Source organism: Watersipora subatra, chromosome 10 (assembly GCF_963576615.1).
Source record: "Watersipora subatra chromosome 10, tzWatSuba1.1, whole genome shotgun sequence".
Taxonomy (NCBI): Eukaryota; Metazoa; Bryozoa; class Gymnolaemata; order Cheilostomatida; family Watersiporidae; genus Watersipora; species Watersipora subatra.
In genome coordinates this window covers 2332572-2349862 of record NC_088717.1, presented here as the reverse complement: position 1 = coordinate 2349862, position 17291 = coordinate 2332572, and the positions used below count along the sequence as shown (strand labels likewise).

The window sequence follows — 17291 nt, the reverse complement described above, 5'->3', positions numbered from 1 at the left end:
GTACTTATTATAGTAAGAATGTTGGAACCTGCCTTTTCATTTGGACTAATTTGCAGTTTTTTTGAATCTCTCTCGCTTTCTTTCATGATAAACGCTAGACTCGTTACAGAATTGCTCAGATATTTTGGTCATCTTTTTTATGTTCTGTTTTAATTACAAAAACAATAGCATTCTTGTGTATCATGACTATCACACAGACTAGTTTTCTGGAGATATAAGGTTTTGTAAATTATATAAAAAAGCCAGAAAGAACTGCAAAGTTTTGAAAACGTTCAAAAGGTAAAAATTATATCCCATGCACACACAAATAACAGATTAAATTTGCATCCTATACCAAAACATTCCATGTTGAGATGATAATAAATTACGGTTAGGCTGTATCGGAACAAATTCAACAACACAATTTAGTTTTAATAAAATGCACAGCATAAAGCCACGCACACTTTTCATAGTACTTTTAAAAATAGATAGAAACAAATAGAAACGAATAGATACTTCACTTTGGTTACAACGAACCAACTTGCCGAGATTAAATCAAGTGAATCATAGGTATCTAGCTTGCTCTATGAATGGCAAACAACAACAACCTGACTGGGTGTGAGTACAGGAGACTTAATAGTTTGGCTTATATTGACACACAGATCTGACATTTCTAAATGGGTGCGATCCAGCTCCGGAGTTATTCATTAATATATGACCTAGGACTTAATCAAGTGCAAATGCCCGATAAATGCAAAGTTTTGTGTGAACATTATTGTGGGTTATTACTGTAATTCCTAATATTACTCGTTAATATGTTGTACCACTTTTTGAATTGTGAATCAATACGATAAGAGATGTTTGAATCCCCTATTTACGTCAGCTGCTTTAGCAACCATATTTGAGTATTTTGTATTATTTTACATGTTCAACTCTTTCGCTACTGCAAGCTGATGCATTGGCTTTCGCGGTAATATAAGTACAGACCGTAAGCCGATGTATCGACTTACGGTCTGTACTTATATCTCGTGCAACCAATAAAGATTTTTTTGGCTCATCAATTCCATTTCTAATTATTCTTCAAAACGGCAAAACCAGATCGTTATCGTCATGAAAATAAGAAACACACAGCGTTATTTCAACGCAAAGAAGGCATCAGAGAAATTGCGAGAATGCGATTTACCAAACAATTTTATACTTATCTTGTAGAATTATTTTTTGAATATGATACATTTTAGAGAAAATCGGTATCTGGTTTCCTCCTTGAGATATTGTTTAAATACTAGCGGTGTATCAGTTTTTCGTAAATGCGTTTGAATTAATTTGGGCAGAATAATCATTCTGTCAGAATTCATTGTGGTAGTGGAAGAGTTAAGTTTATATTATTTATGGCATTAATGTACTATTTCAACATGGTTGTTGAGCAAGAACTAGTGACAATTTTATGAATACTTCACTAGTTGTAATTATCACAATTTAATGACCAGAATAGAGAGGATGAGAGACATTATACCTTGATTGAACATATACTGTAGAAAAAATCCAAAGAGGCGATGTGTCATTTATGAAGATGCTGTAATTGAAAAGCGAAGAAGTCTTGCTCGCTATCGCGTAAAGGTCTGACAAGGCTTCATTTTTATATGACGACGAGTGACAAAGTAAATGGCTTCAAACTTCAAACAAAATAAATTTTACCACTTTTAGGTGCACCCATTTTCTTTTCTCTCTTTGAACAAAAAGTACATGTTTGTTAATGTGCACTACTTATTGACCTCCAACAAATAAGGTCTTTAAATTATGTGTCTCAGCACTCTATGTGACTGGCCAAGCAATGCAATGAAGCAATTGTTTCAACTGCAATTGCTTTATGCAAAACAATTGCTATAAAGCACTTGTCAGGTATAAAGTATTCTACGCTGAGCTGCAAAGTGAACCAAACTTTAGTGCCCATACAAATTGTGGCGTGCATTTACAATATTATATTTCTTATAAAACTGTGCAAGATTAAAGTATGACAGCCGTAATGCATGACCAGCACCACTGGCCAAGGAAAAATCAATGACAAGTTTATCGTCACTTACACAAGAACGGTTGAAAAAATGAACGATATTGTGATTACATATACCAAATTGCAAATGGAGATACTTTGAGCTGTTTACTAATAATTTTTCTTTAAGTTTGTACATTTTTAATTATTTTATATTAGAATGTTAATACTTTTATAAAACTGTTTTGTAGCAATTAATAAGCATTTGATTTGAGCATTCTAAACAGTCTGGCCATATTAACAACAAATGTGTACAACTTTAGACAGGTGAAAAGTATGGGCAGGTACTTGGAAAAATACTATACCCTCTAGGGCTGCATGGTCTCAAAAACTCAACAGATAATTTGATATTGCAAATAAATAATTTATAGAAGAAATATATCGCGATAATATTAAAGATAAAAATATATTTGCGAAATTTAGTTCACATTTTTTAGCATATTTCAACTTGAAAAAACTTTTGCATTCATGATAATTAAAAACATTTATTTTATGAACGCCGATGTGCGTGGAAGATTATGGAATAAGTTTATTATAAGACTAGAAGTCCTGTGCATTTTAGTTCCAGTATCATTTACTCTGAAAATTGTCAGGTACAAGATAAATCGCCTTTACACAATTACAGTGTTTGCACAATTGGCAATATCTTTTTAGTGACATGTGTTAGTAGGGTATCAGAGGTTCACGATGCAGTGATTTCATCGTATGGTGGCAATGTGTAAGTCTGCAAATTTGAAAATCCAAACCTGGATTCGCTTAGCTTATTCATACATGAATAATTTATTACAACTAGCCAATATTTAAACCGATGTCTACGCTAACTAAGGCGTGTGATACCTTTACAAGTCAAGACAGCATGACAGAAATACTTGAGCAGAAACTTAGAACTGCTTGGGAGCGTGCAGACCATCCGGATAAATTCATAATCAATGTATCAGGACATATATTTGTGACTACCTACCAGACACTAAATCAGCATCCAAACACCAAGCTGGGAAGTCTTCGACTGGCAAACCAACCAGAACATTTCTTCGACAAAGATGTGGCAGTATTCCCCGAAGTACTACAATTTCAACGAACAGGAGAACTTCATATACCAAAGGATAGGTGCCGAGAAGCATTTCTTAAGGAGGTCAAATTTTGGGGACTAGGAGAAGAGAACCTTGCAAGCTGCTGTAGAATGCATGAGACTTTCAAAGATCAATCGTTAGAAAAGCAATTCACATGGTTTGAGAAAACCATAAAGCCTCACGGAGAGATCACAAAGAGGCACCGTGTATGGTACTTCCTAACTGATCCTACCGGACCATATACTAAGCACAGAACGGCAGCACAGCTATGGATGTTATGCTACGCATTGCTGACATGTACTGAAATTATCAACATTGCTACTATTACAAATCCTTCTTTGTTAACCAAGATAAACGCAACAGAGTATGCAACTTTCGACAACTTTTTTACTAACGCCTTTCGCAACCCTTGTCCAACAGCTAAAAGATTTATCATGACGATTGATAGAGAAAGAATATTTACTCTCTCCCAGACGCTCGCTTATCTATTTATGGTGGAGATCATTTTTAGATTCATCTGTTGCCCAATCAAATCTGCTTTTTGGAAATCCTTCTGCGCTCTTGACTCATTTATATGCTCGTTTAACTTTCTAGCGCATACACTCGGCTTGTCATTGAATCAAACTGAAATATATCCGCAAGAAGACCTACTGTGCAGAGTTTTTAACAGCACGGTGTTTATTGGTTATGTACTAATTCAATTGAAGACCATTCGACTGCTGATTTTCACAATGCACTTTGGGTATGTATGACCATAAAGATGAGATCTTTAACACAGTGCGATGGGTGCCGTAAGGGTGTGATCGAACTTGGAGGTGTCATGCGACATTTAACTCTTGTTTCCTGAACCCTCAAGAAGGAATTGAAATTTAAGTACACGTTTTTAAACCTGTCAAAGCCAGTGAAAGTATTCTATTTAATTTCTGTAACAATAGATTGAAGTTTTTCTGCATTTATAAATAGCATAAAACCGCTACTTGAGCGTCAAGGCATAGTGTGTTTCAATCATTCTCTTATAGTGGTGTTCTATTAGAGGTGCCGTTAAAGTAGAGGGTAGCACTTTATTTTTCGACTAGCTGGTCAGATTTTTGGCAAGATAATTTTAACCCTTTTATGGGCAAAGTGATGCCTATATTTTGCACTCTTCTTTAGTCAAAGCAACATTAATGCCATCGACTTCAGGCTTTTCGCTAAACGCTTTTTCATAATTATACATCGAAGTATCAGACCGAATTAAACCAGAAAATACTTTGAGTAAAACATATTACATAGATTCAGTTATAAATTATTTTGATGTTGTAGCTTTTAACGTTTTAAGGAACAAACCATTAAGCTTTGGGGTTAGAAAACGAAACCTTGGTAGGCTGTAGCAATGGCTGCCATCTCGTCATACAGTGTTCCGAAAAAATAGTCTCATTGTTTATTAATGCGTTTTAAAATCTACAGACCAGTTTGTAAACCACTGTATGTATGAGTCTGTAAACAATAGATCAGATTTAGATCATAGTTAATTTGAATCAGAGTGTAGATCTGATGGTTGTGGTGATCGATCTTTTCAGGCATACCCTCCCCAAAACCATAGCTACCACTACAGCAATAGCGAAAGAACTAATTGTTATTGATGTAACAGAGTCAATATCAGTACTCTTTTGTAGACCATTTTTCACTGATCACTTTCTATTTAGAGTTCATAAACAGCCTACATAATTAATCCCAAAGTGGCGGTCTAATGGAGGTTGAATTTAATTAAAGGGTGGCCTTGTATTTTTTAACCCTTCTCCTATAATGGCGTTCAATAAGAGGTGGAACACCAAACATAAATTCTGGAGGTAGTGTAGCAGGAGCGAGGGTTCTTGTACAAAAAAATACAACATTCAACCCGCTCGTTGTCGTGTTATTTACCTTTCATGATAGTAAAGCATAATTTATAGTACTGATAAATGTATTAGAGATCTTCAGCAGTGCATCATGTGCTAATCTATACAAGCTAGAATTGACATGTTTAAAACTGCACAATTATTCTCTGCTAAAACTTGGGGTGAGAAGAAAATCAGTTGAATGACAATCATGATTACCTCGATAAGCTAATAAATCCTAGAGCTATTTGACTAGTGTTGAACAATTATTTCCAAAGGATAAGATATTTACTATAATAAGAGCCATAATGATAATAAAAATGCATCACAGGAAAATCGAACAGAGGAATTCAGATTTTCAGCGGAAAAGCTCAGCTGGTGCTACCAGCTGCACCCCTTGACTACGTTGCAGCATCACAAAATAATAGTGCATAATGTATACTCACTATTATACTGATAAGTGATTCGACATGACAATCTCGCACACCACACGGGATTGTCAGCTCAATAGAAATCAGCTCAATGATGATTTGTTTAAGCAAATCCTCTCCTTTATCACCTAATAATATTTAGCATAAATGTAATAATTTTCTAAATGTTTGCTTGTCGGATTAGATATTAATTAAACGTATTTTAACATACATTTCGGTATCCTCCTAACAATCAAAGATTCTTTATTAAATATTTTTGAATTGTTTTGTATGTATGTATAAAATGATTGCCATTTTACTTTTAGATCTTGAATTGTTAAGTTGGTTCTTTTGTTTACAACATTCTGTCCATGATTAGCGGTCGGAGTAAAAGATCTTTATGCAAAAGTAAAGCAATAGATCATAGCAAGAAATAATTAATTGATTGAAATAAACACCATAAAAATCTTTTGACATTTCTTTAATTCAACTGCAGTAGAAACACCAATGATAATTTATATTCAAATTTAAATGCATTTCTTATGTTAAAATTTTTAACTGCTAATATACGCCTTATGCCAAAGCTCCTTGACCATGAGGGATGAATTCTCCAACCCGTTAGGATTTTTAGTTATCTGATTGACACAATTGTGGATGTAACAGACTAGACTGCAGATATCTGATGTTAGACTTACGCAACCTTGAACAAGGATACAGTTAGGATGTTGGTTGTGAAGCCTTTGTTATTTGTATAAGGTTTCAGAAAACCATGAAGACATTAATAAGATGAGGGTGTATCCACAAAAGCTGTCTCCTTTATTTTCTCACTGTAACCTCACCGCTAGTGCAATTCTAATGCCATAGATATTGATGCCACTGTGTCTCTGATATGGATGCAGCTTATCTTTACAAAAGTATTGAAAGAAATGTGTTTAAGCTATCTCAGCACATATGCGTTTCATCAATTGCAAAAATATTTTTTTTTAGAGATTTCCAAGTGTTGCTGCTGGCACTCTATAACAGCAGGAAGCAGATCTACCTGTTGATTATAATAGTTGGATTATCTAGCCTATTTTGTGGCGCCTTAATATATTACGCAGAGCTCATCGGTTCGCTCATCGAAGACACAAATGATTCGCTTGTCAACAGTATTCCAATAGGTAAGACAACTTCAAAGCTTTTGCCTTTTCTTTGTAACTTTTTCATTTTGTATGTAGCATGGTAATAAGCTGTGACCTCAACAGATGATTGCATGAACATGTAAACTTAATTATTTACAAACTTGAAACTTACGAATGATTTTATAATTTTCCATAAATTTGCACAGGTGACAATGCTGTGACAACATAATGTTATTTAGTGAAAGCATATGCTCTATTCTGATAGTAATATTGCAAAAAATAAATTTTTGCTAAAAGCAATTTAAGGACGCTTTTGAAGTCTTAGGGTAGGGTTCATTTAATGGGATATACACATGAAATTCAGATTACAATAGTATGCAACTCTAAAATGTAGTAGAACTGGTAGTTTTGTCAGTGCAAAATGGTTACTGCCAGAAGAACTATTTTGTGCTACTGGCAAGAGAAATTCTGTGCCTTCAGCTAAAACGGCTGTCAAGAATAAATAAAAATTAGGTACCATATCATATAATACAGGGTGCAAGCATTCCCTTGCATGTCTAGTAGAATATCTTGCCTAACTTGCAGCCTTAAGTTCTGTTAAATTTCTTTATTGTTTTACCTATATATATACATATATATATATATTCTTACCAACTTTATATATATATATATAAATTTGGTAAGAAATTTATTAAAATTTGACCAAGCTTAAAAATAACAAAAAATTTCGTGTTGCCCAAAAGGTGTGTAACACTCATCAGATAAAATGCTTAGTGAGGACTATACACAAAATTCTACATTAGCTGGTAGACTGAAATAAAAGCTCAGGTATGAAAGGCTAGATGAATGGGGTCTATTATGAAACGCTATTTCGTAAAGGATGTTTCTTAGAATGTCTACAGGTAGATATTAGTTCACAACATTTGTTAAGAGTTGCCTTCTCGGGTCTGGAAATGATAAAATATTTTTCCAAAGTACATAACTTGCAATTTCCGCTGTTTTTAGTGTAGGGCTTGGCGTGCGATAAAATTTTCCAGGTTATGTGGTAGTCAGTTCTGTTTTCTTTGAGGTCCCATATGTAGCTGCTTAGCTCAGTAGAGTGGCGTTTAGATATGTCCTTGAATGTCGATTTGCGATAGTTATATCTAGTTTTGAAGCTTTTTTTGATTAGCCCTACATATGTTGGCTACAGGTTTTTTGTTATCGGTGTTTGTTACGCTTGCCTGGTATATCACTGATTTTGCTAGGCAGTTGTCTGGTAATGGGCAGGTGTTCTTATTTCTGCAATTGCAGCCAGGATTAGTTGTTTCTTGATTGTTCAGTGATAGTAGCTTCTGATTGTGGGAGTTGATGGCCTGTTTCACATTGTTCATGCAGCTATAGCTTAATTTTGTAACATTTCTGTTAAAGATTTTGTGTAGTTTGTGGTCAGTGGAAAACCCTTCATTGAATAATTTAAAGAAAGTTTTCCCGATGTTGGTGTGTACGGTGTTGCTGTAAGGGGGTTATACCAGATTGTGGTACATGTATAACCCCCCTTACAGCTAATACCCCTCACCCCTAAAACCAGATTGTGGTATAACCTCCAGAGAAATACAATCTGGTATAACCCCCCTTACAGCAAAAAATTTGTTTTGAGCGATGCACTCATCAGACGCGGTTGGACTAAAAAGTCCAACCGCCTCTGATGAGTGCATCGCACGAAACAAATTTGTAGCACAATTACTAAGTTTACTTTCTTAATATTTTTTTCAATATATATCTATATAGCCAAAACAGTACTGTCTGTAGCATGAGTATATATATATATATATATTTTATACATTATATATATTTTTTTTAAAATAGGCCTATATATTATATTTTTTATGTATTAAGAACTGTAAACTTTAAAAACTATTCACTACTTGAAGTTTCATGGTTGTTACCATTCATCAGGTAAAACTGAAGATCTATAACTGAACTATAACTGAAATATATATACATATATATTGCTATAAAGCGAAATGACTAATGACTGCAAAGACTTGATAGGTGACCGATATTTCAATATTATGATGGTTGTTTTACAGGGTACTGGTGGGTGGTTGTCACTATGTCGACAGTTGGATACGGCGACTACTATCCAACTACAACCATAGGCTACCTGACTGCTGTTGCAGTTATGATGCTAGGAATGATGATTATGGCTTTGCCAATAGCAATTATTGGTTCCAATTTTGCTACAATCAGCGACTACAATAAGCTTCGACAACAGAAAAAAATTCAAGAATCCGAAAATTAACGAATTTTTTGGATTCTTGATCCGAAAATTCTTGATCGGGTTCATTGATCTGTTCATATCTGTTCTCACAGAGAAAGCAGAAAAGTCTGACAATTTTTTTCACTGAAAACTTTTGTTGTTGAAAGATTTAAAATTAGCTATGGGTTGAAAAGTTATTTACAGTGTCTAGGTTATGTCGTCTGGGACTTTGAATAAATATATTGTTAGATATTTTATTACATATTATAAATGTAGCGGCAGAGCTAGTTTTGAACTTTGTAACTAATTCTATCAATAACCTATGTCAATGAGCCTATACTAACTGTCTACATAAGTTAAATATCTATCGTTATGTTTCCATGACGCGCATGATTCGCAAACATGAAAAGATAGTGCTAGAAAGCATAGTAAATAAACAGTGTTTCCACTGGTCAGTGATTGACTGTAACCAAATCCTGGTCAAAGTCCCAAATTGCTTATGCATCCCTGGGACACATTGATCGAAATGATGTCGCAGTTAGTTATGATTGTCTCATGGAGAATTTGGGGCTCACCTAAAAAAGCTTCAAAAAAAAATTTCTGTATCACGTTTAGGGTGTTGCTAGCCATCAGGGTCAAAACAGAAAAAGTAAACTGAGTGGCGGCGGCGCATAGGATAAAGGAAGTGATGCCCTTTGTCTCGTTAGATTGAAGGGTAGTTTTGTAAGATGTCACCTTTAATTTGTTATTAAGATGAAAGAATCAGCTTGCATTCACTCACAACAGTAATAAGGACAAAAAAGGTCATAGCATACATGCCGGCATGACTGAACCTTAAGGCATTAGCACCTCTATGTTATTCATATCACTTTTTTAAAACTTTTGATTCAGTTTCTAAACAATGACCTTCAAAATTTATATACTTGGTGTACTTAAAACAAATTGACTATTAACATGACATGGAAAAACCCAATACATTGTTTTGAAAAACCCCCAAAATAAATTTAATTTTACTGATAAAATCCTTAACATAAACTCGCAAATTATCTCTAAATCTGATACTATTAACTTTTTAGGTATAACGTTAGATAAACACTTAAATTGGTCACACCATACTTATTCGATCTTGCAAAAATTACGTCTTATTCCAGGGTTATTTTTTAGACTTTAGATGTTTCCAGTACCTTCCTGAATATATTTTACTAGCGATTTACAATTCTTATGTAAACTCAAAACTAACTTATTGTGTTGAAGTGTAGAAAAATGCTCCAGCTGTGTACTTAAATCAATTATTTCTCTTTCAAAAAAGGCTAGTTCATATCATTTGTAAAAAAGACTTCCTATATCCTGCTAAAGAGCTTTTCCAAACCTTAAAAACTTTTTGACATTTTTCGATTATATAAATATCGTACTTTGCTTTGTGCTTTTCTAATATTTCAAGAATATTTTCAAAACACTGTGTCTGTGAAAATTATGAGACACAATTTTATAAATTTACCCATTCCACCATCTAGCTCCGTTGCCAGTCATTGAAAAACAACATACCAAGAATCGGTGCTATGGAACCAGCTACCTATATATGTTAAACAACATAGGAACATTTCCGAATTCAAAAATAGTCTAAGAGTTCATCTTCTGGAGCGGGAGTGAGCGTCTATTTTTTTCTGCTATCGTCCAACTGGGCCTTGCCTTGACCGGTTCGCCGCTGCATATAGGCCTCATCATCACCTCCTTTGTGTTGTTATATTTATTGTTCATTATTAGAAATTAATTATACACTCTTATATTGACAACCATGTGGTGTTTACTACTTCAACTTTTTGTTCTATTTTTCTATTGATGAAATAAACAAACAAACAAACTTGGGCAGTGTAAAGTTTTTCTAAATGATGCCTTGACAAAAGATCTTCTAGCAGTTGTGCTCTCGACGTACCAATATAACAATGACGCGTATCCTAAACAGGATTAGTAATTAATAAATCTTCGCTAGATTTTCTTAACCCAAAGCTGAACAACTAGCATGAAGTGCTGGCCTGCTGAATTTGTGTTAATAATGCTTCACACCCAATAAGGGCATCAGTATGTGAAGTTGTATCAGCAAAAGTCAGGAGATTTCAGATCCACTTCAATGGCTACTCCCATGGTGCACTCCGCAAAGCGCTACAATCTGGTTGGCTCCAGATACACACGTAATAATAATACAAATGTAGCGTTGACTTCATCAGGAAGTGAAGCGGATTAGGAAAGACAAACTTAGCTCATCAACTCATAACTCATATATCATCAAAAAGTTTTAATACATTATACAACATATCTAAATTAAAATAAGTTTTCTGTGCAAAAACATTTTTATCACCCACGCAACACCGGGCATTCATTTAGTACTAGTACACAAAGAGATACAGTGAAACTCGGATAACTCAAACTTCAAGGGACCGAGCAAAAGTGTTCGAATTATCAGAGTGTTCAAGTTATCAGAGCACTGTCACAAGTCCATGTATTTACTTATTTATTAGTAGATACATGAACATATACAAACTATAATATAAATCAAAAGCACAAATGGCTTGTTTCAAATTAAATGCTTCTAATGTAAAGTTTAAAACGTTTTTATCAAAAAGTATAGAGATTTTTCTATCACTTGAGATTGGTTTGTTGTTTGAGATGATGTTATTGCCAGGACGTTTTTTAGATTGACATTGGCAAAACTTGATCGTTGCTGAAATGCTCAAAAGAAAAGACATCTTTTTTTTTAGCGTTTTACCCACGATCAATTTTGCCGATTTTTCTTGAAGTTTATCCAAAGATTACCTTACTTTACCTGGCATTCGTTAAGAGCAACACTCCGAGGCAGTTCAATTAAAAGTTTTACGAGGTTTAACGGTACATTGTATATCACTGACGTTTTTTGAATGGATACTTATTGAATGTACACACGTATTCTGTGCTTAGGTCAAACGATGAATAGCTTTTTTTAGCTAAGACAACGTATACGTTTAATTACAATTTTTAAGACGTTTTAAACATTCAACATTCCGACGTTGATTCAACACGGAATCCACGTCGGAAAACTATTCATCACGGGCTAGCCGGGTCACGCACTCAAGGATTTTCGCCACGCAAATACAAAACAAAAACAACATGCTGTTTTTGTTTTGTATGTGCTTGGCGAAAATCCTTGCGCTCGTGACCCGGCTAACCCGTGCTATTCACCGTATAGCAGTACGTATAAATCAAATTTCACCAAACCTTTAGAACAGTCGTTGACAAAAATATTTTGCCGATGGAGGTAGTAACGACGCTTATGAATTACGAAAAGTTGAGGTTTACCTCTATGGCTTGGAATAAAGTGATTTTCTAAAGCGATAGCAACCGTTTCGGTAGCCGTTGGGCAAAAAACAGTTCGAATTAACAGTGTTGAGTTCGAGTTATATAGAGCCATTTATCATTGCGTGGGAACGGACCAAGCAAATCCAGTCGAGTTAACCATGTGTTCGCTACATCCGAGGGCGAGTTATCCATGTTTCAATGTATATTACACTGCCCCTTACGAACAGTTTAATAGGTTGCACCGACTCTCAGACAGAATATTATGCACCATGTTATAGAGCTTGCAAAGTATGCTGAAAGTTTTTTTTTAAATGTTGTGATGCAGATTAGCTGTCATTATGGCTTAATTTGTTTCATTCGAATCTTTCCGATCCCTTGATAAGTGTAATGAATATGAAACACCTGGTCATCGAATAATTAATTGAATTTGGATTTATATACTGGATTATATACTGAGCTGTTAGGTTGATGTTCATGTAGGTAAACGACTGGTTGGTAAACACTAATAGTTTTTGCAATTTATACAATCAGAAGGAAACACATTTACACATGTTAAAAGAACAAATAAGAAAGGATGACAGCTCACGGATTTTTGTCAGAGTTAGTCAGTAAAACAACATGACATGGAGCTGAACTGAATCTTCTCTATAATAAAGTTTGTCTGAAAGGAAAAGACATTGCACCACACAGGAATCAAATCCAGACATTCAGCCAAGCCCACTACCATTGATCACTTAACCACCTTTCGGCATCTAATAATACTTGTGAATGTACTTATTACACATAATGATCTCTCAAGGCACACAAGACTGTCTGGGTACATGAATTACATACAAGCATGAATTGAGGAAACCATAGTGACTGTGGCGATGTGCCGTAGTTAGCTGGCTATTAATATAGAACCGAAATGCTACTTTTATAATTTTGTTCTGACAGCCAACACTTGATTTTTATTAACAACTAGTATACCGGCAATCCGTGAGCAGTGAGGGATCATTATGTTATGACTATATGCATAATTATTCAACAATACAAAAATCTGGGTTTGATTTTTGTATGAATTAATTTTTATCATAACGCTCTTAGCGTGACTTCAGACCAATAGAAGGATGGGCTGACACGGCTCTTATTATAGTAAATATTCCGGTTAAAAAGAATTTTAAGGCACCTCTGATAAATAATAAATACGTGCATTGTGTAAACACAGGCTAAGAAAATGTTGAAACTTTGAATTGCTTTGAAGATGCATTGCTTTTGAAGTTTCTCATAAAACCTAAACCAAAACACTCTCTTCACAGCTTGGCAGCATGCACAATTATTGTTTATTTACACTGCGTGGTGATAGCTGCTAGGCTAAATACGGTATGCAAATAGGCAATTATATCAAACTAAACTATGAGCTTGTCTGCAAGTTTTTTAGATTAATATTTAATGGCATTGGCTGTAAGGTTATATGCCAATTAGTGAACGGTACTGTTCCAGGGAAATAAGAACTGGAAAGCAGCTTATCATTTAGACTGGATTGGAAAAGAGCTTTTACTCTAGCATGCCGGATGAAGCAGTAAAAATCACCAAGGCAGCCTGGCAGCAAAAGGAGCAGCACACTAATATCATAGTAAATGTATCAGGATATCGTTTCATCACTACTCGTGAGACACTTCGTCGGTATCCACAAACAAAGCTCGGAGCCCTATGGTCCAGTGACAAATTAGAGCACTTTTTTGATGCCGATGAAGAGGTTTTCCGACAGGCATTAAGATATCAGCGTACAGGAGAGCTTCACATTCCAAAACACATGTGCAGGGATGAATTTTTAAGCCATGTTAAATTCTGGCAACTGGATGAAGGTGCGTTAAGCGACTGCTGCAGAAAAGAAGAAGTTTTGAGCAGTCATGACTTAGAGAAGCAATTTGCATGGTTCGAGAAAAGTTTGGAGCCAAATAAAAAAGCAAAATGGAAGAATCACATTTGGTACTTTTTAACGGACCCAAATGGATCATTTACGATACATAAAACTTCTGCCAAGCTTTGGATGCTTCTCTATTCATTGTTGATATGTGTGGAGATTATTAACATGGCTTGGTACACAACTCCTGGTGAAGTGAGTGAGTTGATTACGGGAGAAAACGCTACCATAAATAGCCTTATTACAGAGAGCATCGCATTGCCATGCCTAACACTAGAATCCACTCTTAAAAAGACGCGAAGTGACGGACAATCTTACCTTCAACTAGTTCTGAGCGTTTTGTTTGCGGTTGAAATTTGCATAAGACTGTTTAGCTGTCCAAACCAGTCAGCATTCTGGAGATCAATAAACACTGTTGATTTTATAAGTTCTATAACTAATCTTTCAGTGGTTATCCTCTACTTAATTTTAAGCCAGGCAAGCTTTTACCCACAAAAAACTGCTGCGTGTCACGCTACCAATGCCGCTTTATACTTGGCTGTTATTATAGTTCAGGTAAAGATGATCAGACTTCTCACATTTACAACACATTTTGGGTAAGTTTAGAAATATCTACTGTTGACAATAAAACAAAAAGATTCCTAGTTCACTAAACTAGTTTAAAAACATTATTTTTGAATATAGTTAATACACAAAAGTTTGTATGCCATTTCGATATCTCCTTTAAAAATATATTTAATCATTTTCAGACAGATCTTAGGTTTCCACGAAATTGTAAAATGGCCATTGAACAGGCCAATGTTTTAAAATACCCATGTTTATTAGAGGGCAAACGACAGCACACGTTAAGCATTCATGCTGTTTTTACACAAAGCTTGTAAAACATACACTACTTTTAGCAATAATAACGACAGTATTTTTCATTTTGACTAAAATGCTGGTAGTCCAGTGCGCGGTAAGAAATCATCATCATGGCTAATAATTAGGTCCGCAATCATTTTGTGTTGCTGCAAGGTGGTCTAGTGGTGCAGTTGGTGGGGAGCTTGGCTGCAAAACCTGGATACTTGGGCTCAGTTTCTCAGTTCCTCAGGTTCTAGTTCGGACAGACAGACAGGCACGACTCTTACAGTACAGATTATAGTACTATAGCATTTTATAGTACAGATTAGCTTTCATAAGCAGTAGCACAATATAAGTCATTCTTCAAAACATTCCAAAAAGCAATGCAGTGCTTGGTGTTAACGTAATTAACTGATGAGACATGCTCCATGCAAAAGTTTTCAGAATAACTGCCATCAAGCTTGACGTTAAACTGCTATCTTTGAAGATATGTGCCATACCGGCAGTTTTCATATCATTGCCAAATATCAGCCCTGTCGCAAAAGCTTAAAGAATCGACAGTGGCAAACTTTAGGCGCTTGGCAAAAGCATTTAAAGTACAACCTAGTTGAGCTTATTCAAATAACATGGTTTAACATGGTTAACATGCTTGCACATGATTAGTAGCATCGTGTTACAACTCTGTAATTGAATATCCATTATGTGAACAAAACATTCTGGCAGAAGAACAATTTTTTTTAAATACATCACTTTTTCTTAGGTTTTGTTAGAACACGGTTTATGATGGCCAAATATTTGGTACAAAAGCAAGCTGTACCAACAACATAATATGAATGTTCAGTTATCAAAGCTAATTTTATGTGCATAAAGCTAAGGAAATTAAATCTATTACGCGCCACATTTTACTATTACAAGCAATATATTGGATTGCTATCACAATAATTTGATGCTAGAAAAAATTTTAGTCCTTAATTTTTTTATTTTGCTTTTACACATTTTGTTTGAATGTTCTAAAAATAGCACATAAAGGATCATTGATTTTTTACCTGCACAAGAAATACTACAATCAAGTTTTTTTCCAATTTTTCTACCAAGGGCTTATAGAAAGTATTAAAATTTATTTGCACAAGAAATAGTGAATCAACTATTTTTTCAGTTTATCCACCACGTCCTTAAAGGGAGTATTGCATAGGTAGCCGACACCATGCCAACCAGGTAGCAAGTTAATGTATCAAGTAACAGACTGACCGAAGAGGTAGTTGACAAACTATATTTTGTTTTGAGGCAAATGAAAATATGAGCTTATTCCTGTATAAAATTGTAAGCATGCAGCATACCTAATATCAGATTCACACAAAGCTAATTTAGCCGCCTAAGTTATAGGTTGCACGGGTAGCAGTTTTTACAACTAATAACTAAAGGGGACTTTCTTCAAATATGACACTCTCTGGAGATAAGGTGAAGAATGTGCGAATACAATGAAAACTTGACATTCTCTTCTTAATTTGTTTGGTGAAATTAAACTTAAGGCCTCAAGTAACTTTGTGCTCAGAAGCTGTGATGAATATAACTGCGGATTAAAAGACCTGTTGAAAAACCAGAGAGGTATCCTTTGTAGAGACTTTCAAGTGCTCCTGCTTGCCTTATATAACAGTAGAAAGGAGATATATCTGCTATTTATAATAGTTGGCCTCTCCAGCATGCTGTGTGGCAGCTTAATCTACTGTGCAGAGCTGATCGGTTCCATAGCAGAAAGCAGGGATGATGTACCCATCAACAGCATTCCCGTCGGTATGATGCAAATTACTTTGTGATATTAAATTTAACCTTGAACACTTTCACAGTACACTGAGGTTAACTTTGAGCAACAGTTGTTGATAGATATTCACCTAACTTATTCCTTTGTCAAAAAGAAATAGAACATATAATAATCATGCGTCACCTAAATAACATGTTTTGTTAATATAGAACTTTAGCCATTCTAGAGTATTGAACATGTACAATATCTGATTAACGGCTTTATGACTCTATATTATAAAAGTGTCAACGGTTCCTGACCAACTTGTATTGCTTGGATACAATGACAGCATAATTATATACTGTATGTGAAAATAGTAAAAAATTGAATAAAAGCTATAAATATAAAAAATAAAAACTCAAGAGCAAAAGAAAAACCCAGTCATTAAAATCATTTAACTGCTTAACCTCTTCAAAATATAGGTTTAGCAGTGCTTGAACATGACATCTAAAGCAAAAACATCAAATAACTTGTAGGGAAGACATTCAATCTTAGATACAAGCCCTGACAAGCATTACGATGATTGTAAAGAATGAGTATGCTCATCTTGAAGGTGTTTAACAATCTAAAAAATTGATCCTATGACAAATTGGAATGGTTGGTACAATTTCTTGAAAAAGCTCTATTATTTGGCAAAGATATTATCAAAACAGTAGTATTAATCTTGTAAGTCACATGTTTCATTTCCAGTT

The 17291-nt window shown here is 34.8% G+C and overlaps 1 protein-coding gene across 1 annotated transcript; it reads left to right on the top strand.

Moving 5' to 3' along the window:
* The first annotated feature begins 2834 nt into the window (after positions 1-2834).
* On the top strand, positions 2835-8767 carry LOC137406195 (potassium voltage-gated channel protein Shal-like). The gene is made up of 3 exons (XM_068092729.1): positions 2835-3300; positions 6463-6522; positions 8556-8767. The coding sequence occupies exons 1-3, from the start codon at positions 2835-2837 to the stop codon at positions 8765-8767; spliced, it is 738 nt and encodes a 245-aa protein (XP_067948830.1).
* Positions 8768-17291: the final 8524 nt, after the last annotated feature.